A 26,401-nucleotide genomic window follows, 5' to 3' on the forward strand; every position below is an offset into this window, starting at 1 on the left:
GCACTTCATTTTTGGGCTCTGCAAGACCTTGCCTGTGCATGGAATTCTGATTGTCACAGTACAGCGCCTCACAGCGGTGGCTATTTATATTTCCAGACAGTAAAAGAGGGAAATGCTTTTAAACATCTTTTCTGGGGAATTTTTATTTCGCTCAATCAGAGTCGCTGTAGACGACAGATAAGGTCCTGCATGGAGAGAGATGGCCGGGTTTTCAGCGTCGCCAGAACTGTGTCCTAGACCCGCGCCCCCCGTAGCGCGCCCAGCCCCGCGGTATAAGCTCCACCCTCCGCTTGCCGGCCCCGCCCTCAGCTCCTCCGCCCATTGGTCGCCCGGCGTTCGGAGACCCGCCCCCAGATTTGAAAGCGGCTTCCGAGGGCGGGTGGGAAGCCTCTTGCGCGACACTGCGGCGCGCGTCCCGGCGTCGCTCTAGAAGCCACGCCCACTCCCAGCGTTCAGTGCGGTGCCCTGGCCGCCATCGTTTGAATTTGAAAACACATTTCGCCGCCGCGGTGCTCGCAGGTGGAGGGGCTTAGGCTGCGCATCCGCGCCGGTGAGGCGCCGGCCCAGGTCAGGGTGCGGAGGAGGAGGTGGGCGCCTGCACACACCCCAGGCCTGAGGCGTTCGGAGAAACGGCTCTGGCGATCGGAGCAGCTTCTTAGGAGGCTCGTTACACGCCCCCGAGGTGTCGCTCCGGACCTGGGTGCGCGATGGAGGGCTGAGCCTTGGCTGGGGTTTAATTTTCGTCTCCACCTCTTGTTAGCCGGAGGGACGCCAGGTAACAGGTTTAATCTTTCTGGGCCTCCGTTTCCTTCTTTGTTAAGTGAGGGTAATAATAAGAATAGCACCTACTCGGCAGGTTCTTGGGAAATGACATGTGCTGTCAGGTTGCTAGAAACAGTGCCAGCATAGAGTAGGCACCAAGTGTTTGCAGACATTAATAGTTGAAGTGTTGCCGCTGTTGTGGAGGCGTGGGCCTCCACTGCCAAACCCATTTTCCTGGATGGACGAGGTGGGCACGTTGCGTGGCATGTGACATGCCCTCTTTTGCAGGGGAGGGGGCGCGGGGCTGGTGCCCTGTTGGGCTCCTCTCTGCATTTGTTTTCAGGCCGTTGTGGGTGCCTGGGGCTGGTCCTTTGGGGCTTTGCGGTGCCAAGCGGAAGGGGGTGTGTGCGTGTGGCGAGTGCAGTGATTGCTGATTGTCATCCGCCAGGTTAGAAAGTTACTGTTTCTCACCTCCTGCTCCAGAGATTCCTGCCTGTTATAACTCTCTAATATTCCTTGCGGGAGGACTAGTGAACGGAGTTCATGCCCTTCAGTAATCCTTGCTTAAGGGGATCACATTCAGGTTTGTTTTTGTTTACAAAACAAGGCGGTGCGGTTGAGCATCCACCTGTGAACCCGGAGGTCAGTCGCAGTTCGATTCCAGGTCAGGGCACATGGGCTGTGCAAAGCAGTTAGGCTCTAATGGCTAAAAATAAATTTATTGAACCATATACAAAGAAGATGGATAGGTAAACTTTTTGAGTTTGGCACCTCATTGGTTTTTATTTTTTTAAAATTATTATTTTTTAAATGGTCTCTGCCCTCAGGGAGATTGCATTTTTTTAAAAAAATATATTTTATTGAATTTTTTTACAGAGAGGAAGAGAAAGGGATAGAGAGTTAGAAACATCGATGAGAGAGAACCATCAATCAGCTGCCTCTTGAACACCCCTACTGGAGATGTGCCTGCAACCAAGGTATATGCCCTTGACCGGAATTGAACCCAGGGCCTTTGAGTCCTCAGGCCAACGCGCTATCCACTGAGCCAAACTGGTTTCAGCCTCATTGGGTTTTAAAAAATATTTATATTTTATTGATCTTTCACAGAGAGGGAGAGGGATACAGAGCCAAAAACATGGATGAGAGAAACATTGACCAATTGCCTCTTGCACACCCCCCACCGGGGTTGTGCCTGCAACCAAGTACATGCTCTTGACAGGAATCGAACCGGTACTCTTCAGTCCAGAGACCAATGCTCAATCCTCTGAGCCAAACCGGCCCCTGCCTCATGGGGTTTTTGAACTAATGATCCTGGCTTGCTATGTGGATCAGTATACAAGGACCATATTTGATCCGTTTATGTAACACCTCTGGATGCCCATTACTATTTTCCTGAGTCAGAACCGTAGTTTGGGAGTCCCTGATCTGGATATTTCATAATGTTGTCAAAGAACAGCAGGGAGCTCTCTTTTTCCCTTGGTATCATGCATCTTGTAGATTCTCGGTAAATGCTTGAGTGTTAATTTTTTTTTTTTTTTTTTCAGTTAAGGTTATCCCTGCATTTAAGTTTAGTGACTTGATGCTTCATTTAGTTGTAATAGTTTACTGACGCATGGAATGATGCATTGACTGATGTGTTGGGTACTGCTTTGAAGATGTCCACATACTTTATTTCCATTTTCGTTTGCATTATTTGGAAGAATTCAATTGAAATTAATTGTCCAGGTAACTAAGTTGAACTTGTAAATGCTAAAACGTTACAAAAATCTGCAAGCAACATTCTCTAGAAGACACTAACTAAAATAACTCAAGGTTCTGATTTACACCACCCTTACTATTTGATTTCTGAGAGGATGTCAGGCAGAAATAGAAATGTTTCATATTGTCTGACCTTTACTAATGAAATCTCCTTGGATGAATTTATCCATAGGTGGATCATATGAATAATAGTTGAAGGCTGTTGTGTTTGATTCAGAGTCTGTAAGTAATTTGATCTTTTGTCTTTTCCATGAGTCTTCATTTTATAGAGCAGGGATGGGAAACCTTTTTTCTGCCAAAGGCCATTTGGACATTTACAACATTATTCGAGGGCCATCCAAAATTATCACCTTAAATTAGCCTGCTGTATTTGGTCAAACAATTAATTCACCCCTAGTACCTTGGCAGGGCCAGACCAACTGATTTCTGGGGCCTTGGTACGGCCTGCATGCCAGACAATTCCGACCCGTTATAGATGAAGCAGTTTGATGTTTTCCTTCTCTGGAAATGTAGTCATATGGAGGAAGTATGGGCTGGACTCAGACTTTTTAAATTTCATAGTCCTAAATGATGCTTTATTACAGGTCCCTGAAGAAGTTGTTAATTCTTGCAGAATGGAATCTAATGTAAATAAGGATGGGGTGCCTAGACCTTCATATGTTTTTAGTGCTGACCCAGTTGCAAGGCCTTCAGAAATAAATGTTGAAAGCATTAAGCTGGATCTCTCTCGTGAATTTTCCTTAGTTGCTTCAAGCACAGAGGTAAGTACAAGAAAAATATGTTATCATAATTGAGTGGAAATATGTGTGATGTGTACGCACCCTTGCAGATAGGTATGACTAGAGCAGAGCTTCCAAACTTGGTGGATTTAGGGCAACCTACTAAAGAGGACCAAAGTTTTGCCATCTCAAGATGAGCCTTTTGGAATATTGATTTTAAGTTGGTTATTAAAAAACAATGATCAGAATCTTGAACCTCCCCTTTTTTGCCTAAGGCAATTTGGATGGAAAGGCTTGCTTCAGGAAGGGAATCTTTTTAAAAAATATATATATTTTATTGATTTTTCAGAGAGGAAGAGAGAGAGATAGAGAGCTAGAAACATCGATGAGAGAGAAACATCAACCAGCTGCCTCTTGCACACCCCCTACTGGGGATGTGCTCGCAACCAATGTACATGCCCTTGACCGGAATTGAACCTGGGACCCTTCAGTCCGCAGACCGACCTCTACCACTGAGCCAAACCGGTTTCGGCTGTCCCTCAGATTTTTAATTCATTTGATTTTTAGATTCACTTGTTGATAGATAAGCATTTGTTATTCATAATTTTTATCTTTACTTTTTCTTCTTCCTCTTAAAGAATACCTTTCAGTATTTTATATAATGCTGGTTTGTTTTTATATAACTCCTTTAGCTTTTTCTGATCTGTGAAACTTTTTATCTGACCCTCCATTCTGAATGATAACTTTGCTAGGTAGAGTAATCTTGGTTGTAGTTTCTTGCTATTCATCACTTTGAATATTTCTTATCACTCCAGTCTGGCCTGCATAGTTTCTGTTGAGAAATTAGGTGACAATTGTATTCATAAGACCATTACTACAATCATAGCGAATGTCTCTATTACCTTTAAAAGTTTTCTTGCTCTTCCTTATAATTCCTTCTTCATATCACACATCCAAGTTACTACTGATTAATGTTTTATCTACATATTAGTTTTTACTTTTTAGAATTTTATACAAATGTAGTCATAAAAGTTATGTGCTCTTTTATTTATTGTTTGGTTCTGGTTTCATTCACTTAGCACAATTATTTTGAGTTTTATGCATATTGTGTGTAAAAGAAAGTGTCCATGGTGTGGATATTTCACAATTCGTTTATCCATTCACTTGCTGCTGGGCATTTGTGTTTACATTGTTTGGCTATTATTAACAAAGCTCCTATGTACTTTTGTGTACAAACCTTTGTATGAACATAATAATTTCATTTTAAAAATGAGGTAGGCTCATTTCTTCCCTGGAGGAGGCACTAAAGAGGATGCTATAATAGAAGAAATATTCTAAATTCAAGATGGAATTGAACATTTGGTTTGATAGGGGATTCTGGTTATTTGTGATTTATTCCAGAGCTCTATGTTTTAGAACTCTGTTATTAATATTTAGTTAGAAAGGTTAGGAGTTTATGGAAAAAAGGCTTATTGTAAACTGCAAGTTTTTTTTATAATATAGAAAGTTGAAGTTTTATAGTATTTTTTTAAAGATTTGGTTTTTATACATATAAAATGGTTAAAAATGAGAATCACTGACTGCTTAGAGATTTTGTATAATATAATCTCAGATTGATTGTTATATAACAGTCAGCCACTTTAAAGAAGGATAATCTCTGAAGAGTCACATCTTATATTTTAAAATATAATTATTTTGTTCTTCATTTATAGTCAAGCAGTTTGGAATCCAAAGATTATCTTCAGGTTTGTCTTCGAATAAGACCATTCACACAGTCAGAAAAAGAACATGAGTCTGAGGTTTGTATTGCATTATACTTTCATTAAATGGGCAAAATGTAATTGCTTTTATAATTTTTTTTATTGTGAGATTATTTTTATTTGTTCTAGGGCTGTGTGGATATGCTGGACTCACAGACTGTTCTGCTGAAAGATCCTTTGAGTATACTTGCTCGGTTAAGTGAGAAAAGCTCTGGGCAGGTGGCACAGAAATTCAGTTTTTCTAAGGTAAGTACCCATTTGAATCTGAAAATTTTCCTTTTAAAAAAATATTTTTATTGACTTCAGAGAGGGAGAGAGAGAGAAACATCAATGATGAGAGAGAATAATGGATTGGCTTCCCCCTGCATGCCCCCTATTGGGGATTGAGCCCGCAACCTGGGCATGTGCCCAGACCAGGAATCGATCCCAGGACCCTTTATTCTGCAGGTATATGCACTGTCCTCTGAGCCAACCAGGCTAGGGCTGCAGATTTTTCTTTTAAGGAAAAGATACTTTTCTTAGGTTAAATTGTTACATACTTGTATATACTTAGTTAAATTCATCTTCTGCTTATGGAACTTAGATCTTAGGCACTAGTATTTTTTCCCCTCAAATTCCAGGTCTGTAAATTTATATGTGAATAAATCACAATTTAGTTCTTACAATAAATTTTTCTTAAAAAATATATTTTTTTCAGAATTCAGATGAAAAATTGTTTGGCTGGGTCAGAATTCTATCTTGAAAATTTTGAGAGTAGGTAAACTATCAAGTTTACTGGTGAGAGTTAGGGATATGGCACCTATTTTAAGGATGAATCATAAAATGATTTAAAATATTTAAACAGATTAATTTTTTAAGTGTCTTGGTCATTTGTTTTTTAAAAAAATTTAATAAATCGTTATTGTTCAGATTATTACAATTGTTCCTATTCTGCCCCCTTCCCAATAACTCCCCTCCACCCCATCTCACCCTCTGCCTTTACCTCCACCACTGCCCTCATCCATAGATGTACTATTTTTGTCCAGTCTCTTCCTGTACCCCAACACCCTTTTCCCCCTGAGAATTGTCAGTCCACTCCCTTTCTATGCCCCTGGTTCTATTATATTCACCAGTTTATTCTGTTGATCAGATTTTTTATTAACTTGATTTTTAGATTCACTTGTTGATAGATATGTATTTGTTGTTCATAATTTTTATCTTTACCTTTTTCTTCTTCTTTCTCAAAGAATACCTTTCAGTATTTCATATAATATTGGTTTGGTGGTGATGAACTCCTTTAGCTTTTTCTGATCTGTGAAACTTTATCTGACCTTCCATTCTGAATGATCACTTTGCTGCGTAGAGTAATCTTGGTTGTAGGTTCTTGCTATTCATCACTTTGAATATTTCTTACCACTCCAGTCTGGCCTGCAGTTTCTGTTGAGAAGTCAGCTGACAATCGTATGGGTGCTCTCTTACTGCTTCTAAAAATTTTTTTAAAAAATATACTTTATTGATTTTGTACAGAGAGGAAGGGAGAGAGAGATAGAGTTAGAAACATCAATGAGAGAGTCATCGATCAGCTCTCTTACTGCTTTTAATATCCTCTCTTTGTCTTTTGCTCTTGGCATTTTAATTATGTTTCTTGGTGTGGCCCTCTCTGGATTCCTTTTATTTGGAGTTTTCTGTGCTTCCTGGACTTGTAAGTCTATTTCTTTCACCAGGGAAGTTTTTGGTCATTATTTCTTCAAATAGGCCTTCAGTATCTTGCTCTCTCTCTCCTTCTGGCACACCCATACTTCAGATGTTGGTACGCTTGAAGTTGTCCCAGAGGCTTCTTACACTATCTTCATATTTTTGGATTCTTTTTTCTTTTTTCTTTACTGGTTGAGTGTTATTTGCTTCTTTGTATTTCACATCTTTGACTAGATTCTTAAAGCATACACTGACTCTAGTCTGCTGTTAGATTTTGTATATTATTTTTTATTTCAATCAGTGTATGCTTAATTTATAGTTGGTCTTTTTTCATATCTTCGAGGGTCTTTTCTTGAAAATTCTTGAAAAACCTTATAACTGTGGTTTTGAATTCTATGTCCAGTTGTTTGCTTCCGTCCATTTCTTTCATTTGTGATCTGTTTCTTTGTCTCCAAATGTTGGCTGCTTTCCTGAGTTGATAGAGTGGCTTTGTGTGCTAGATGTCCTATAGGGCCCAGTGGCTCAGCCTCCCCAGTTACCTGAGGTGGACACTCTTGGTACACCCCTTTGTGGGCTGTGTGCTCAGTTTTGTTGTTAGTTAAGCCTTGATTGTTGTTGGTATCACTGGGAGTAAGAGACCTTCAGGCCAATTGACTGTAAGGATCATCTGTGTCTAAGCTGGGATTACTTCTGTGCTGAAGACACCCTTATGAGATTAGACTTGCAAAAGCCTCTGTGCTCAGGTTGGATGGGGCGGAGTCTCAGGGCAGACAGTATTGGCTTCCCATCAGCCCTGCCCTAATAGGCCCCTGGGTCTCTGTGTCTCACAGTAATCGTTGCAAGCACCTCTGAGAGTAAGTCACCCTTGAGTTTTGCCCGTTGTCAGAAAGTGCAGTTTGTCCTTGAATGAGTCTGGGTCCTCAGAGTCTTGCCCAGAACTGGAGTTCAGAGTAGTCGGGAGCTTGAGAAAGCCAGCCGTATACTCAGTTGCCAGTCCTCTCTGCCCACTTGTCTCCATATCTCTCTCTTTTGCAACTCCTCTGAGTCTCAGTGTGTTTTTCTCTTTCCTTCTAGTTGTAGAATTTCCACTCAGCCAGCTTTCCTATGGTTCTGGATGATGTACGTTTTGTCTTTTAGTTGTAGTTTTGAAATTGTTGTGTGAGGCAGCAGTTTAGGTGTTTACCTATACCGCCATTTTGGTTTTTCAACATGAGAGATTAATTTAAGGAAAGATTAATTTCAAGATTTATCTCTCTTTTTTGGGGGGGATCTATTTCTCCTCTCCCTTTGGGATTTTTCATACACACAGAGGTAGAGTAGAACTCATTGTGAATATTAACTTGAATTTTCTAAAAAGATTTGTTTTTAAAAATGCTTATTTAGGTTTTTGGTCCAGACACTACACAGAAGGAATTCTTCCAGGGTTGCATTCTGGAGCCAGTAAAAGACTTTTTGAAAGGACAAAGTCGCCTGATTTTTACTTATGGGCTAACCAATTCAGGGAAAACATATACATTTCAAGGTAAGTTGCTTTTTTGCTTTTTTGATGGTGTTAGAAGAAAATGAAGTATTAATATTCACTCATATAATACTTGCATGTAATTATGTTTCCATTACCTAGTACATTTGCTCCATTTTTAATAGTAATAAATAATTGAATGTGTACTGCTGATGGCTTTTAATTCACATTGAGTTAAGTCATTTATGAAATTGCATTACCAATATGATAGGGAATTAGATGATAAAAAAATCAGCAAAATGATTGATGTGACAGTGAATTGAGCATAGATAACCAGGGTATGACTTTGTTTCATTTTACTGTTATACTTTGTGATTATGGATGATTGCAAATCTATGGCATAATCTGAATGTGTAATTTCAAGTTTTGCTTCAAAATAATAATTGATAAAATTTCTATTATATAGTGAACTAAAGTGATAAACTGAGTAATTCTTCAACTTCTCTCACTTTTGTCTTAGCTCTTTACCTTTGTCTATGGTGGTATAAGAGGAGGAGTGTTGGTACTCCAGGGACGTTTTTGCTTTTTTAACTCTGAGGGAGTATAAAACAAAAATTATTTTCACAGGCACAGAAGAAAACCCTGGCATTCTGCCTCGAGCTTTGAATGTATTATTTGATAGTCTTCAGGGAAGACTTTATACAAAAATGAACCTTAAACCACATAGATCCAGAGAATATTTACGGTTATCAGCAGACCAAGAGAAAAAAGAAATTGCCAGTAAAAGTGCATTGCTTCGGCAAGTGAAAGAGGTATGGAAGTATTTTACTATGCAAAATATATGAAAATCATGACCTTTTATAAGCTCTTTAGTTTGTTTCAGCCTATATTGAAATACTTATGGTGGTAGTAGTTGTCTTTTCTTTTTGAGATAAGTACTAAAAGCTTCTTTGAAGACATCTCTTCTTTTTTCTATTTTGTACAGACAGCAGAAATGTTTAAACAAAACAAATGTAAATGGTTCTGAAATCTTTTTTGGTTGTTGTAGAAACACATTGTATTTACTATGCAATGATTTAAAAATGTTTGATTTGTAAAAGTAATATATATACATAAAATCTAAAAGGAACATGAAAAAAACCTGAAAATTTCTTATAAGTTCATTTTTGAAGAAAAAACTACCATTAACAGATTGGAAAGTATCTTTTATGATCTTTTTCTCTCTTACAAAAATCTATACACAGAGCTTTCTATACAGGGGCGGGCAAAAGTAAGTTTACTGTTGGGAGTATGTGCAACAGTATAATCTTTTATTTTTTATTTTATTTTTAAAATATATATTTCTTTATTGACTTCAGAGAGGAAGGGAGAAGGAGAGACAGAAACATCACAATGATGAGAGAAAACCATTGATCAGCTGCCTCGCCATCCCCCAAGTTGAGGATCAAGCCTGCAACCCAGGCATGTACCCTTGGCCTGAATCCAGCCTGGGACTCCTCAGTCCGCAGGCCGATGCTCTATCCACTGAGCCAAGTTGGCTAGGGCGAAACGGTTTATTCCTTTTCTTTTAAACATATATTTTATTGATTTTTTACAGAGAGGAAGGGAGAGGGATAGAGAGCTAGAAACATCGACCAGCTGCCTCCTGCACAACCCCCACCGGAGATGTGCCCGAAACCAATGTACATGCCCTTGACCAGAATCAAACCCGGGACCCCTCAGTCCGCAGGTCGACGCTCTACCACTGAGCCTGGCTGGCTGGACCCACCCATACACAAATTCATGTACTGGGCCTCTAATATATATATATGTATACACTGAGTGGACAGATTATTATGTGTTCAGAGATCATAATAATCTGACCATTCAGAGTGTGTGTGTGTGTGTGTGAAAAATACAGTCATATATGGTCGTGTATATCTCCCCCCCCCATTTTTTTAATTCATTTATTATCTGTGTACATAATTTAACATTATCTTTATCAGTAGTATATAGCCTTGTTTAAACAAAAGTGAGGTTTTTACTACACATACTTTCTATGATTTGTTCATTTAATACATTTTAAATCTCTGACTATCTTATTTCATGTGTCTCTTACCTATTAGGTTATGTTTTAATCTCTCTTATTTTTTGTCTATTTCTTCTCTGCCTTCTGAATTTTATATTTTCTGACATTTACCTTATTACGATTATTAAAAATTACTGATAGTTTTTATAAATATTACCAAAATATGGGGAGGATTTCTTTTTTGAGATATTTAGAAATCAGGGTTTCAAAGTAGTAAAAAATTGTTGATTAGTGGAATTCAGAGTTCATGATGATGGTCATGAAAGTAAAATAGTATTTTAACAGAAGACATGGAGATTGTTAGAAATTTCATAGATAAGAGAGAAAATTAGTCATTTATAGTGAAAAAATTTTTCCTAAATTATTTTTTTTTTTAAATTTTATTTTAATGTTTAAAGTATTACAAATAGTATATATGTTATCTTTTTCCCCCATTGACTAAGTTATTTCTATTTAAAACAAAATAGGATTTTGCCTATGAAATTAAAAATGTTTAAAAAATGAGCTACTTTCACATATTGATTATAAAGTGTGTTTCTAGAAAGCAATTTGGCAATACTGTTAAGAGTGAGAACTAAAATTTTTTTTTATTACTTCTACCAATTAAGACTTAGGTATATACCTAAGGAAATGATTGGCATAAAGAAGGGAAAAAAATTAAGGTGTTTTGTTATTTTTAATGATAAAGCTTTATAAGCAGTCTAAATGTTCAATGATAGAATAATTAAGTCATAAAACATTCAGTTTTGTGGCCACCAAATGTTTACAAATAAATTTAAGTATAGAGATAAAAAGCTTACAATGTAATAATTATGGAGAAAAGAATAGATGGGAATATATTGAAATATTAAGAGTGGCAGGGATTATATATACTGATGTTTTTTTTTGTTTTGTTTTGTTTTTAAATACTCATATGTAGTTTTTCAGATTTCCTTTGTGAGAATGCATTATTTAACTAGGAAATAAATACCTGGCCAGCGTTGTTGAGTGGTTGAGTGTTGACCTATAAACCAGGAGGTCATGATTCAATTCCCATCAGGACACGTGGCTGGATTGTGGGCTCAATTCCCAGGGTGGGGCCTGCAGAAGGCAGGTGATCAGTGATTCTCTCTCAGCATTGATGTCTGTCTCTCTCTCTCTCTCTCTCTCTCTCTCTCTCTCTCTCTCTCTCCCTTCCTCTCTGAAGTCAATAAAAATGTATTAATAAAACAACAACAACAAAAAACTAGGAAAAAAGTTAATAGGCAGTTGGAGTGTTGTCCTGATATGCCCAAATTTCGGGTTTGATCTCTGATTAGGGCGCATACAAAAATATTAATAGAGGTCATTGAGACATTGAAAGGTGATTTGGTTATTGACTTCTTTGGATAGATAAATTAATATATTGGTTATTTAATCTTAGCTAAAAATGTTTTTTAACTTCTAAAAATATCTTTCTGTTTTAGGTTGTTATGCAAAATGATAGTTATGATGCTCTTTATGGTAAGGTTTCTTTTCTCACCTTTAAAATGATTACATTGCAAAGCTTTTAATTTCTGAAAAACTTATTTAATTCTTCAGTGACACAATAATACTTGGAAAATGGTACACAGCTATATGAAAGGTCATTTACTATAAAGTTTATTTGGATTTAATATCACAAATACTTCATTTCACTGTTTGTGACTTTCACGTTGAATTTAAATGTCCTGTACATTTAATTTCAGTTTAGTTCATTGGTATATTTTCACAAAGAAAAGGGGAAGCCAAACTTTGGTTATTAAATAAGCTTTGACCCAAAACTTATTTAACATTTCTGGTCAAAAGATTTAAGGTACTTAGTTTTTGAAGTGTTGGAGTCTTGATCTATTCTGTTATCTCATTTTTTAGTCAACTGCTTAATTTTGTGATTATCCTTTTATTTTTTATAGGAAGTTTAACAAACTCTTTGAATATCCCAGATTTTGAAGAATCTATGAAAGATTGTGAACAAGCTAGCTTCAATATGGATAATATAAAATTTTCTCTGTGGGTTTCTTTCTTTGAGATTTATAATGAGTATATTTATGACTTGTTTGTTCCTGTGTCATCCAAGTTTCAGAAGAGAAAAATGCTACGCCTTTCCCAAGATGTAAAGGGCTATTCTTTTATAAAAGGTATACTAATGGGTACTTTTTATTTTATTGGTCTGAAGTTCCTTATTAGGCTTTGTTATTAACTGTATGAAAGCAAACTGGAAATTGAAAAATTTATTACCAGTTATTAACATCGAGATAATAAGGGAAGTTTGTGCTCTGCAAGTATATTTTGGTATGCTAATTAAACCTGAATACAGAGATTTATTTTAGTATGTATTGTGTTTACTTGAGTATCATTGATTGAATTTTGAAAAGTGGGAAAAGCTATTGATAGTCACATTATTCTGTTACTTGTAATAGCGTCCAGACTTTGGGGATTCGGAAATGTTTTTGTTTTTCTACAGTGATACTTTTCCAACCTTTTAAACCACTACTAAACCAGATTCATACATATTGATAAAATATATCAATATATATGGTATATATTTATAACTCAGAAGTTTTATTATACTTAACCTTACTATAGGAATGCACTTTGATATTTTTCTATATCCTACTTCCATTTTTATAAAATACTGGTTATGACTAAATAAATTTGATTTCATGATTCACTAATGTGTTATAACACAGCTAGGTAGTCTTATAAGTAGTCTTGTAGGTTTAATATGTACTATGTTTTGTTTTTCTTTTTTCTTTTCCCTGAATGTCTAATTCTAAGGAATCTTACCCGTTTTAATTACCGTATTTTTCGGACCATAAGACACACCGGACCATAAGACGCACCAGTTTTTAGAGAAGGGAAATGAAGAAAAAAAGATTCTGAAACAAATAGTGTCCTAAAATATTTTATGTGCATTAAAACCCAACATCACAGTCATAAACACATGTAATCAACCCTGTAAAGTAAACAGCAGCATTTAGAACCATTTTAGAGTCAGGCAAGCACACAGAGACCACACAGAGCCGGGCAAGTAAAAAAACTTTTTTTTTAAAGTATATGTGTAGGCTATATTTGGACCATAAGACGCAGGGACTTTTCCCCCCCACTTCTGGGGGAAAAAAAGTGCGTCTTATGGTCCGAAAAATACGGTATTTATTTACTTATATATGTATATGTATTTTTTTATTTATTGATTTCAGAGAGGAAAGGAGAAGGGAGAGAGAGAGAGAAACACATGATGAGAGAGAATCATTGATTGCTGCCCTCTACATGCCCTACACTAGGGATCAAACCAGCAACCGGGGCATGTACTCTGACTGGGAAGTGAACCATGACCTCCTGGTTTCTAGGTCAACGCTCAAGCACTGAGCCAGGCTGGCCTGGCTCTTGCCCGTTTTTTTAAATTTTTCCTTTGGGTGACTTTGTAAAAATAACATTTACTTTGTGTGTTTGTATAACTTAAATACTGGAAAGTTATTTAAATATCCTTTTTAAAAATATATATATTTTATTGATTTTTTTTAAAGAGAGGAAGGGAGAGGGATAGAGAGCTAGAAACATCAATGAGTGAGAAATGTTGATAAGGTGCCTCCTGCACACCTCCTACTGAGGATGTGCCCAAAACCAAGTATATGCCCTTGCCCAGAATCGAACCTGGGACCTTTCAGTCTGCAGGCTGATGCTCTATCCACTGAGCCAAACCTGTTAGGGCTATCCTTTCTTTCGGTATATAAAGAATGAAGTAGCTGAGTTGACTCCACCTAGGGCATGTTATTAAAAGAAAGATTTCATTATATGTCTTTGGGAAAAGAGATTACAAATCTTCAATGAGATCACATTGTACAATCAATATTGGGTTTTTATTAATTGACTAGAGGGAGGCCCAGGGCATGGAATTCATGCATGAGTAGGGTCTTTATGCCTGGCCAATGACCAGGACCAATTGGTGCCTTCTGGGTGCTGGCCGGGTCCTCCCTTTCCTAGCTGCTGGCTGGGGCCTTTCTTCATTCTGTGCCATCCCCTGTTGGTCAGCACATGTCATAGCAAGCAATTGGTCTCCCAGTCAAACTCCCATGGGGACAATTTGCATATTAGGCTTTTATATATGTAGATATAGATATTTGTCCTATTTATTTTTTAAAGATTTACAATGGATTCAAGTCTCTGATTCCAAAGAAGCGTATAAACTTTTAAAGCTAGGAATAAAGCACCAGAGTGTTGCCTTCACAAAAATGAACAATGCTTCTAGTAGGAGGTAAGGAGTAAATCCTATGGTGTAAGCCTGAGGCACCCAGGTTATTCTGTGCTAATGTAAATGCAACTAACTTAAGTTTAAAGTGGGCAGTATGTTTTCTGATATGTTAAATGAGTTCATAGGCATAAAAACTATAAACTAAAGAGTGCTAAACACATAAGATTATCAGGACTATTTCTTATTTTGACAAAGTATTTACTATATTTTTACTCTTTATATGAATAAGCTTAATATGTTAAGAGTTGCCAATAATGGAGGATTTTGTGTTCATTTAACCCATGAGCACAAACAGACTGTTAAGAGAGAATCTCAGGGGATTAAAAATATGATATTTTGATGGGAGGAATTGGAAGGTGAGAGACAAGGAAATATTTTTAAGTAATGAGACATTTAAAAGAGGTCTTAAGTGTAAAAGAGCCTTGACCCCATCCAGGTAAGCCCGTATTTAGGCCAAATATATGCTTTGCTTTAGGTATATACTTAAAGAAGATTAGCTGTATGTAATACTTCTTTAATAACATAATCTTTGTAAGAAAATTGAGACTTTATTATAAATGATTACATTAGCAGAAGTTGGAATGTTAAGAGCAGCAGGTTCAAGGGATTTGGAGCTAAATGAAAAGTGGCAGTGGAACACTGGATTAAAATACCTGGCACCTATAATAGTTGGGAAATGCAGTGCTAGAGGTCTGGCTAATATCAGGGTATAAGTAGATGTTGATTTAGATGGTTGTGTCTCCTATTCAGAATGCAGAAATTAAAATGGAACGTAACATTTGATCTTTTTATATTTCTTTTAGTCACAGCATATTCACTATTAGAATATTGCAGATTGAAGATTCTGAAACGCCTCGTGTATTGCGAGTCAGTGAGTAAGTTGAGTATTCTTGAAATTGTAATTATACTACTATATATATTTATACATATACACACACACACACACACACACACGCGCGCGCGCACACACATATATTAAGGTATCTGTTATTGATTTCATAGAGGAAGGGAGAGGGAGAAAGAGGTAGAAACATCAATGATGAGAATCATTGATCGGCTGCCTCCTGCATGGCCCCACTAAGGATCCAGTCCACAACCCCAGCATGTGCCCTTGCCAGAATCAAACTTGGGACCCTTCAGTTCACAGGTTGACACACTATCCACTGAGCAAAACCAGCTAGGGCTGTAAATGATTTTTAATTTGTTTTGAAGAACTTTTAAAGTTTGTTTTGTTTGTGTTTATTCAGATTGTCTTTATGTGATCTTGCTGGTTCAGAACGAAGCATGAAGACCCAGAATGAAGGTGAAAGGCTGAGAGAGACTGGGAACATCAACACGTCTTTATTGACTCTGGGAAAGTGTATTAATGTTTTGAAGAACAGTGAAAAGTCAAAGTAAGTGTTCCTGAAAGTGTTATATTTAAACTTTAAACTTCACTAGTTTTGGAAAGTTGTTTTTAACTTGTATGACTACATATAGATTATGATTAAAATACTCACAGATTGCCCTGGCCTGTGTGGCTCCATTGGTTGGAGCATTGTCCTGTGTACTAAAGGGTGGTGGTTGGTTCACTGTCCTTACATATGCCCAGGTTGTGGTTTGGATAGCTGGTTGAAGTGTGTGCGGGAGATGGCTGACCAATGTTTCTCTCTCACATCATTTCTCTCCTCTCTAATATAAAAAATAAAATACTTGGAGATCTTGGGTTAAAAAAAATTACAGGAATAAAAAATGCATCAATTCATGCCAGTGACTCTTCAAGTAACCACAATTTTTTTTTATAATAAATATGTATCAATAGACACTTTGCACAGTAGGCTTCTCTAAAATCATTTTATTCTTACTAGTGCATTGTATTCTAGATGTGATAGATTTCTGCATTAATTAACCTTTTAGGTTGAGTAACTAAATTTGCCTTAATTATTTTGATCTAATCAAGGTATTTCATGGCATATATTGTAGAATTGCTCTATACTAAAGAACTCAATCCAATGTTGTCTGTTTTTTTGTTAACATTTTACCCTAATGGGTTGTTATGAGTAGTAGTAGTATTAGTAGTAATTTAAAGAAAACAATATAAACAGAAAATGTTACAGATAGAATTAATTACTAGCCTAGAATTAAGTCCATTATAGTTAGGTTATCTATTTCTCTGTAAAATTGATCAGCATCTTGATTTAATGGGATTTGAGTTAACTTCAAATTATTTGAATTTTTTTCCCATAGGTTTCAACAGCATGTGCCTTTCCGGGAAAGTAAACTTACCCACTATTTTCAAAGTTTTTTTCATGGTAAAGGGAAAATATGTATGATTGTGAACATCAGCCAGTGTTGTTTTGCCTACGATGAAACACTCAATGTGTTGAAGTTCTCAGCCATTGCACAAAAAGTAAATATATTCAAACTTCTATAGAATTATTAAACGTCTTAATAGAATATTAATGATTTTTTTCCTTAGGCTAGGTAATTATTTTGCACTTATAACTGTAAATCTAAGAAATAATTGAAAATTAAAAATGTAAATGTTTGACCAAGTAAGAGGATGTGGGTAAATATAAGAAAGTAAGTCCTGCTAGGATTAAAATGACCTCAATAGTAAGTTCATTTAATCATAGGCACCTTTTACAAAATATGAATACTATTCTTGCAATAAATTGCCAGCTTTTCCATTCTGTTTCATTTAGTGATTAATTGGGTAGTTCCCTGCTAGGAATAGTACTAACAACCTAGTAAATTTACTTATAGTGTACATGTGTAATTAGCTTTTTTGTTATCAGAATGTTCATTTAAGGATGCTAATTCCTTCTTAAATATTTACTTGTGTAGGTCTTATTTTAAACATTCCAGTTGTCATTTGACTTAATATTTATAAAATTATTTTTTAGTGGATGGTTTTTGCCTTTTCTATTTTAAATGTGACATTGGATATCTTAACAGGTTTGTGTTCCAGATACTTTAAATTCATCTCAGGAGAAATCACTTGGACCTGTCAGGTCTTCTCAAGATATGCCTTCAGACAGTAATTCAGATAATAAAATATTAAATGTAAAAAGAGCTACGATTTCTTGGGAAAGTAGTCTGGAAGATCTGGTGGAAGATGAAGATTTGGTTGAGGATCTAGAAGTAGCTGAAGAAAACAAAAATGTGGAGACTGAACTTACTGATGAAGATCTAGATAAAACATTAGAGGAAGACAAGACTTTCATTAACCATGAAGAGAAGAGAGTATGTATTAAGAACTTATACTTCTAAGCTTGGCTTATTATTGTTCTGAAGTTAGGGTCAACAATACTTAAGGCTCCTTCTCTCCTAATTTTTTTCAGTAGCACACTAAATTTTTTATATCAGAATTTCATATTTTGAAAAATGACCTCAATAGTAAGTTCATTTAATCATAGGCACCTTTTACAAAATATGAATACTATTCTTGCAATAAATTGCCAGCTTTTCCATTCTGTAAATGGAAGACTAGTACAGTGAATACCCATTTACACTTCACCTGGATTTACCATTTGTTAACATTTTATTATATTCACTTTAATTCTTTTTCTAAGAGTATTTGGATGCACCTTTTTTTTTCTCTGTAGAATTTGAAAGCAAGATTCAGACATAATGATACCTTATATGTACTTCAGCATATATTTCTTAAGAACATGAATATTTTTCTTATGATGATAGACTATTTTCATACCTAAGCAGTTTAATACTGCTATAATAGTATAATCAATTTTTTATACTGTCCACGTTGAGATTTCTTCAGTGGTTTCCAATATGTCTTTTATAGCCACTTTGTATTTATAATTATTCTAATGTAATATAGCATAGATACTTTTAAAAAGTTGAACCCAATTTAGAATACCTCCAATCTGGATTTGTCTGATTATTTCCTCATGATCTGGGTTTGACACTTTGGGCAAGCCTATTATATAGGTGAAGCTGTGAAATTCCCATTGCATCACACCAGGGACATGTGATGTTTGATTTCCCCATTCCTGGTGATGCTAATTTTTTTTTTTTTTAAGCACATTTTTATTGATTTCAGAGAGGAAGGGAGAGGGAGAAAGAGAAACATCAATGATGAGGGAAATTTATTGATCAGCTTCCTCCTGCATGCCGCCTATTGAGATCGAGCCCATATCCCAGGCATATGACCTTCACTAGAATTGAACCTGGGACCCTTCAGGCATATGACCTTCACTAGAATTGAACCTGGGACCCTTCAGTTAGCCACTGAGCCAAATTAATTAATGCATGATGCTAAGTTTTGGTCACTTAGTTAATATATTTTGCTCACTTGGTTAAGAATTTTAATATTTATATGTTTTAGAAATTGTTGGACTTAATAGAAGACCTGAAAATAAAGCTAATAAATGAAAGGAAAGAAAAATTAACATTGGAATTTAGAATTCGTGAAGAAGTTACACAGGAGTTCACTCAATATTTGGCTCAACGGGAAGCTGACTTTAAGTAAGTTATTTCTTTCATGTCCTGGTAAAAATTGAGAATTTTATTCATTTGTTTAATTTTTAATTTTTTTATTTTATATTAGGTGGCTTCTGAACTCTCACCTTTTCTTTACAGTTTTGAAAAACAGCTGTTAATAAACTCATGATGATTCTGAATTATACATGAATAATTACTTAAATCTGCTTTTAATTTATAATGCCTATAATCTTAGAAATTTGAAACAAAATCACAAAGAAGGACTTTTTGGTTTCTCAATGGAATTCATTTGTGTTATGCAGGGAAACGCTTCTTCAGGAACGAGAAATATCAGAAGAAAATGCTGAATGTCGTTTGGCTATCTTCAAGGATTTGGTTGGTAAAACTAACATTCAAGAAGAACCAGTAAATCAAGATTGTGCCATGAAAGTTGAAACCAAAGTATGTTAACTGAAGTATTAAAGTATTGAGGATTTTGGTACCAGGATTTAGTGTACCACGTCAATTATATGAAACATTAATATACTTTAGAATTAAAATCTTCCTGTATAGCTTTTTAAAATTAAGTATTCTTTGTTAGGAATATAAGGACACATAGTTTAACTATAGCTATTGGACTTGAGAATTTGTAGCTCTGTTATATTTCATTTGGTGTTACTTATAGGTAGGTAGGTTCCTTTTTGTTTGATTATGAGATAACCCTCAGATTTGTCTTAAACTGAAAGAATTTTAAAGTTGTACAGAGGCTAGTGGTTCATTTACTTATTGCTCTGATTAAAACAAAAACATTTATCTATAAAAAGGATTGCTCTTGCTAGCCAGCCAACCATTTTCTACTATTTGAAGAAAACATTATTTTTCCTACTGTTTCCACTGAAGCTGAAATTGATTACATTCCTTTGTGGTTTTTTGCTATTTTATTTTTATTGATGATTTTATAGACAAGAAGGAAGAGAGAGAAAAACATCGATCTGAGAGAGAAACATTGATAAGCTGCTTCACGTGCCTGAGCTGAAATTGAGCCCACCATCTTTTGGTGTTCGCGGCGATATTCCAACCCAGCCACCCAGACAGGGCGGGTTCTATTTAATTACTCAATTTGGGGGCTTGACATGGTTTGGGTCTTAGTCTAAGCTGGGAAAATGGATCTTTGAAAGAATATCTGAATTAGATAATCATAATTGTTCTGTAATGACATCACTTTACAACATTGTTTGAGTGGGGATCTGTGTCTCATATTTCATAAGACAGAAAATGAATAATAGAACACAACTTTTTCATAATTAGAGATACTTGATATAATTTATTGAAAAAAATTTCAAGTTGTTAATTCTTTTGTTATATTTTTTAAACTGTCTAAATCAGATGGTATCTCACTGTAAGAGTGAAAGCCACTGTTAACATAGGCATGTGGTTTTTGCTATTTTTAGGAAGCACATAATTACGTAGGAATTGAAGATATTATTGATTCTCTTCAAGATGATGTCACTGATATTAAGAAACAGGCTGAAATTGCTCACTTATATATTGCATCTCTTGCTGACCCCCAGGAAGCTATTGCTTGTTTAGAAATAAAGTATAATCAAGTTAAAGCTGAATTAGCTAAAACTAAAGAAGAATTAATCAAAACCCAGGAAGAGTTAAAAAAGAGAGAAAATGGTAAGTAGGTATATCTTACTCTTATTTGGATGATATAAATGTATAAAAAGACACCGGATTAATATGAGATTTTTTGTTTTTAAGTCCTTACCTGATGACATGTTTATTGAATTTAGAGAGAGAGACAAAAACATTAATGTGAGAGAGAAACATCGATCAGTTGCCTTCCATATGCGCCCCAACCAGGATGGAACCTGAAGCCTAGGTATTGCCTGGACCAAAAACAAAACCCACTGCCTTTTTGGTGTGTGGAATGACGTTACAATCAACCAAGCCACCCAGCATGACAGTATAAGAGATTTAGGCAACTTATTTACCATTGTGACCAGAAAATTTTTTGATTTGGGTAACCTAGTTAATATTTTTTTAAAAAACTAAGTATTAACTTCATCAGCAAATTAATACATTTCATGGAAAGTTGTGAAGTTGTAAATTTTGTTCTTTATTCTTTATGAACTCTTCTGTATTTTTTTTTAAAAATACATTTTATTGATTTTTCACAGAGAGGAAGAGAGAGGGATAGAGAGTTAGAAACATCGATGAGAGAGAATCATCAATCGGCTGCCTCCTGCACAACCCCTACTGGGGATGTGCCCACAACCAAGGTACATGCCCTTGCCCGGAATCGAACCCGAGACCTTTCAGTCCGCAGGCCGACGCTCTCTCCACTGAGCCAAACTGGTCCCGGCTCTTCTGTATTTTTAAAAAATATATATATATTTTATTGATTTTTTATAGAGAGGAGAGGAGGAGAATAGAGAGTTAGAAATGTCAATGAGAGAGAAACATCAATCAGCTGCCTCCTGCATACTCCCTATAGGGGATGTGCCTGTAACCAAGGTACATGCACTCGACCGGAATCAAACCCCGATCTTTTTTTAAAAAAAAAAATATATTTTATTGATTTTTTACAGAGAGGAAGGGAGAGAGATAGAGAGCTAGAAACGCCGATGAGAGAGAAACATCTATCAGCCGCCTCCTGCACACCCCCCACCGGGGATGTGCCCGCAACCAACACACATGCCCTTGACCGGAATCGAACCTGGGACCCTTCAGTCCGCAGACCGACGCTCCACCACTGAGCCAAACCGGTTTCGGCTAAACCCGGATCTTTTATTCTGCAGTCTACTGAGCCAAACTGGTTAGATCTGTATTTTTTTTTTTTTTTAAATATATTTTATTGATTTTCTACAGAGAGGAAAGGAGAGGGATAGAGAGTTAGAAACATCGATGAGAGAGAATCATCAATCAGCTGCCTCCTGCACACCTCCCACTGGGGATGTGCCCGCAACCCAGGCACATGCTTTTGACGGGAATCTAACCCAGGACTTTTCAGTCCGCAGGCTGATGCTCTATCCACTGAGCCAAACCGGTTTCGGCTGTTCTGTATTCTTAATGAACTCATACAGTAGTAGATTCTACTCTTGACTTGCAGGATTAGGATAGGGCGACTCCTGTGAATGGTCTTAAGAAGTCTATTTGATGCTTCATTCTAGCTCTGATGATCATCTGGGTTTTAAGAGCATTAGTTAGATGAAGTACTCTGCCCTTTTCTCTGAAACAAGATTGGTAGAAAATAGCAGGTAAGCCTGGCTAGTGTGGCTCAGTTGGTTGAGCACTGTCCCAAGAACCATGAAGTTGTGGGTTTGATTCAGGGCACATGCCTGGGTTTTGGGCTTGATACCCCAGCAGGGGTGTGCAAGAAGCAGCTGATGCATGTTTCTCATTTATGTTTCTGTCTCCCTTTCCCTTCTCTGAAATCAATAAAAACACTTCTTTAAAAAAATGAAAGAATGGAAATAGCAGGTAAGTTGTGCTTCTGCATTATAAAGTAGTCAGAAAAGTACTAGCTTCTTCTCTGAAGTTATGCCAGAAATATTTTACTATTTAGCATATGTCATTCATTTTTATTCTGAGTGTTTAAAGTAGCTTTTTCAGAAACATTCCCTCTGGTGATAGAATTAGTAGCTGACTGCTATGATTCTGGTGCTTTCAAAATCCTCTTTTCTAAATATAACACTAGTTGAAGGATCTACTGTAGCAGTGATAATATTTTTTAGGTGTTTGTTCAATATTTTTATTTTTTACAGAATCAGAAATTAATTTAAATTCATTGGTTCAAGAGCTTGAGAAATCTAATGAGGTAATAATTTAAGTTTTATTTTTTTCTTGTTAAGGAACTTGATAAGTAATTGAAGGGACATGAATTATAACAAGGTATATTTATTTTAAACATAAAATAATAAATTAATTGATTGAAAAATATGTGTCTTCACCTTCATTACCCCTTTCGGTGATGGCCAGTGGGAAGTTTCTTCAGACCTTTCAGAAAGTATTTATACATATATATATGTATATCTCACATACCTGTTAAAAAGTTTATACAAAAGGTATTGTCATTCGGTGTCTTCCCTTAAAAGTTGTCTTGGATAGATCTATGTCATTTTTTTTTTTTTTTTTTAAGCTAGGTGCATGGTGATGATTTCAACTGTGTTTATTTTGTCTGAAATTACTGTATCTTTTAAATTATGTGATATGGTGCAGGTGGTGTTGCTCAGTGGTTGAGCATCGACCTACGAATCAGGAGATCTCAGTTCAATTCCCATTCAGGGTACATGCCTGGGTTGTGGCCTCGATACCCAGTTTGTGGCATGCAGGAGATGGCCTATCAATGATTCTTTCTAATCATTGATGTTTCTATTGCTCTCTCCCTCTTTCTTCCTCTCTGAAATTAATAAAAATATTTTTAAAAATTATGGAATATGGCCTAAGCAGTGTGCATCATTGGAGTTCTAAAGATCTCTGGCACCTTAAGATCAGATAACTATTCCAAATGGCTGTGTGTGTGTGTATGTGTGTGTGTATATATATATATATATATATATATATATATATATATATTTAAAATATATTTTATTGATTTTTTAGAGAGAGGAAGGGAGAGGGATAGAGAGCTAGAAACATCAATGAGAGAGAAACATCGATCAGCTGCCTCCTGCACACCACCTACTGGGGATGTGCCCGCAACCAAGTTACATGCCCCTGACCGGAATCGAACCTGGGACCTTTCAGTCTGCAGACCGGACGCTCTATCCACTGAGCCAAACCGGTTTTGGCATGTATATTTTTGACATTGATAGATCTAAATATGAAATTACAAGTATACATAGAGGTGAAGTTAATTTAGAGCTCTAAAGTTATATTTTCTGACTTTCTGTGGCATGAATTTCTTTTTCTTTTTTTTTTGTACCCCCCCCCCCCCCCCCCCCCCCCCCCCCGTCCTGGGACACTGTGCAAGATGGGGGAGGTGTTCTTTTAAGATGATTTTTTGTAGAAGTGGTCCTTGTTCTCCAGGAGCTTATAATCTAGCCAGGGAAACTCAACTAAGGCACACTTACACAGTTATTACAGTTGCGTGAAACCAGGGAAAAGACCAATGACGGACTGGGGACTTGGAGGTGTTTTAGTAAAGTTGGGATTCTTTTACAGATTGAATAGGTCCAAATTGAGTGACACAGTTTTTCTAGTAGGGTGGGCTATGAATTTCTTATTTTAACTTATATTCATCTGTAAAAAAAAACTAAGTATTTTACGATATGATCACATATAGATAACTCAAGGTCTTTGTATCTAATATCTAGCATTTAAAGAAGTAACCACAATAATGTAGCAGAAGACATTATAGCTACTGTTTAGACAACTCCTAAACTTTTATTTTTCTAGCTATAAAAATAATAGATGCTAGTTGTAAAAATTCAGGTATATTAAACTATGCAAGATAGAAAATTAACAAGGTCCCCTTTAATCTTTCTCCTAAATTACAAAAACGAGAGAATACCAATAAGTTGGTTGGTATCTCTTAGACTTTTGCTTTATATATATTCATTTAAATCTCAAAAGAACTTTTATGATATAGATACTATTATTTTTTATTTTTACAGAGACATTAAATAACTTACTCAGGGTCCCACCACTAGGAAGTAGAGAAACTAGGATATACACCCAGAGAGTCTTGATTACAGATTCTTCTTACCCAGTATGCTATATTCTTTCCTTTGTTTTTATAAACACTTTATTTTCATTTATTTATTTATTTATTTATTTATTTATTTATTTATTTATTTTCAGAGAGGGAGAAAGGGAGAGAAAGAGAAAGAAACATAGATATGAGAGAGATATGTCAGTTAGTTGCCTCCCAATATACACAGCTTGTGGAAATTGAACCCATAACCAGGATATGTACCCTGACTGGGAATCGTACCTATGAACGATGCATGGAATGAACTTCCAACTAACTGAGCCATATGAGCCAAGGCTAAACATACTATGTTTGAAATAAAAATAAGGTCATGCTGTACATAGTGTTTGGTCCTTGGTATTTTTGCTTAGTCTTTAAATTAGAAGGAATTATAAAACTGCATTGTATTTTATCCTAAAATATTGATATATTTACTAAACATTACTGTTTTTCTTTTATTTTCTTCTTTTCAAAGAAAATAATTATTCAGAATCAAAGAATTCAAGAGTTACAAGATTTAGTTGATCAAAAAGAGGATACTGTTAACAACCTTCAGAACCTAAAATTTCATGTGGAAGACACATTTAAAAGCAGTGTAAGAATTTTACTTTATTCCTCTGTATTTTAAATTGCATTAAAAAGTATGTTTTGGTTGTGACTAAAATAATTTAAAACAGCTTAAGTAAGCTAATTTTCCAAGAAGGTTTAATTGTTTATGTTGGTGTTGAATTCAATGTACTATTGTGAAAATCTGAATTTGTGAGAACTTAAAAGGGGCATTTGGCCTCTTTGAACATAAATAGAAGAAAATGAGATGAGAAGAATTTGTAGCCTTACATGTTTAAGCCTCAGCTAGTTGAAAGGGACCTCTGGGGTAAAAGGAACTTTGATATTCTTAGAAATCCCTCAGGGGTGATCAGGGCTGGCAACCGCTGCTCGCACCTGCTATTAGTGCTAATAGAGCTGAGGGATGAGGATTGGCGCTAGGCACCAGCAGCAGGTGGAGGGCTGGCTCTGGCACTGGGCAGGACTGCAGCTTATGGGAACAAAGAATTTTCAATAACAACCCCAAAGACAGCGAGCCTTGGTCTGGCACCCCTGCTCACTTGCTCCACCATTCTGCTGCGGCTAAAGCCCGCCATATTCTGTGCATGCCCCCTGGTGGTCAGCACACATCGTAGTGACTGGTTGTTTGGTTGGTCTGGTAGTTCCTACGTTACATCTATTTGCGTATTAGCCTTCTATTATATAGGATAGCATATTTCCCCATAGAGTTTAAAAAAAAAAGTATATTAAAAAAAATCCTTGTCTTTACCATACTTTTGATTACTATAGACTTGCACTTAACTGCTGAGTTTTACCCTTCCTCTTTCTGGATAACCTGTATTGTACCTCCTTTCTGCTAGCCTTTTAGGGAGGCATAGTATCTGCCTTAAAAAATAAAAATCTCAAAGATTTTGATTATGTAGATAAAACTAAGAACCCAAATTAAAGTCTGTATATCATTGACTATACAAGGCTAGAGAGTAAGGTCAAAACTTTTTCTGAGAGTTCTTAGGTGAGACAATACTGCTTATCTTTGAGAGGCTTTGGTTACAAAACATAACTATTGCTGAATTTCTAGAATGGGACCTCAAGATTTTAAGTAAAAGTATAAAGAAACAATTTTATCTTAGTGTTTTCGTATTTTTCTTTTCAAACCATATTAAAAATGTGACTAAAGGGTAGGTATTTTAGGGTTCTATAGTATTCCCAAAACAAGTCTATAATGCACCTGATCACCTTAGACAATTAACAATTATTTAGTGTTTATATATCAGGTGAAACTACAT

The 26,401-nt window shown here is 36.0% G+C and overlaps 1 protein-coding gene across 15 annotated transcripts in view; it reads left to right on the forward strand.

The window, feature by feature from the left end:
* The first annotated feature begins 423 nt into the window (after positions 1–423).
* Positions 424–26,401, forward strand: part of KIF20B (kinesin family member 20B) — a 53,956-nt gene continuing 27,978 nt past the window's right edge. For 3 of the 15 annotated variants that reach the window (XM_036438514.2, XM_045581896.1, XM_036438518.2), the window contains exons 1-19: positions 424–567; positions 2,693–2,742; positions 3,105–3,281; positions 4,952–5,038; positions 5,129–5,245; positions 8,057–8,195; positions 8,760–8,944; positions 11,646–11,682; positions 12,111–12,335; positions 14,341–14,452; positions 15,253–15,324; positions 15,697–15,843; positions 16,676–16,838; positions 17,387–17,674; positions 18,777–18,916; positions 19,195–19,333; positions 20,323–20,551; positions 22,642–22,694; positions 25,045–25,164. In XM_036438514.2, the coding sequence (XP_036294407.1) occupies positions 3,135–3,281; positions 4,952–5,038; positions 5,129–5,245; positions 8,057–8,195; positions 8,760–8,944; positions 11,646–11,682; positions 12,111–12,335; positions 14,341–14,452; positions 15,253–15,324; positions 15,697–15,843; positions 16,676–16,838; positions 17,387–17,674; positions 18,777–18,916; positions 19,195–19,333; positions 20,323–20,551; positions 22,642–22,694; positions 25,045–25,164 (2,400 nt within the window). In that variant the 5' untranslated portion in view covers positions 424–567; positions 2,693–2,742; positions 3,105–3,134. Of the gene's footprint in view, positions 568–600; positions 776–2,306; positions 2,488–2,692; positions 2,743–3,104; positions 3,282–4,951; positions 5,039–5,128; positions 5,246–8,056; positions 8,196–8,759; positions 8,945–11,645; positions 11,683–12,110; positions 12,336–14,340; positions 14,453–15,252; positions 15,325–15,696; positions 15,844–16,675; positions 16,839–17,386; positions 17,675–18,776; positions 18,917–19,194; positions 19,334–20,322; positions 20,552–22,641; positions 22,695–25,044; positions 25,165–26,401 lie in introns of those variants that run through there. The other 12 variants (XM_045581893.1, XM_036438519.2, XM_036438515.2 and 9 more) reach the window with 12 other exon arrangements.

The sequence above is a fragment of the Pipistrellus kuhlii genome, unplaced genomic scaffold (assembly GCF_014108245.1).
Source record: "Pipistrellus kuhlii isolate mPipKuh1 unplaced genomic scaffold, mPipKuh1.p scaffold_m20_p_15, whole genome shotgun sequence".
Lineage (NCBI taxonomy): Eukaryota > Metazoa > Chordata > Mammalia > Chiroptera > Vespertilionidae > Pipistrellus > Pipistrellus kuhlii.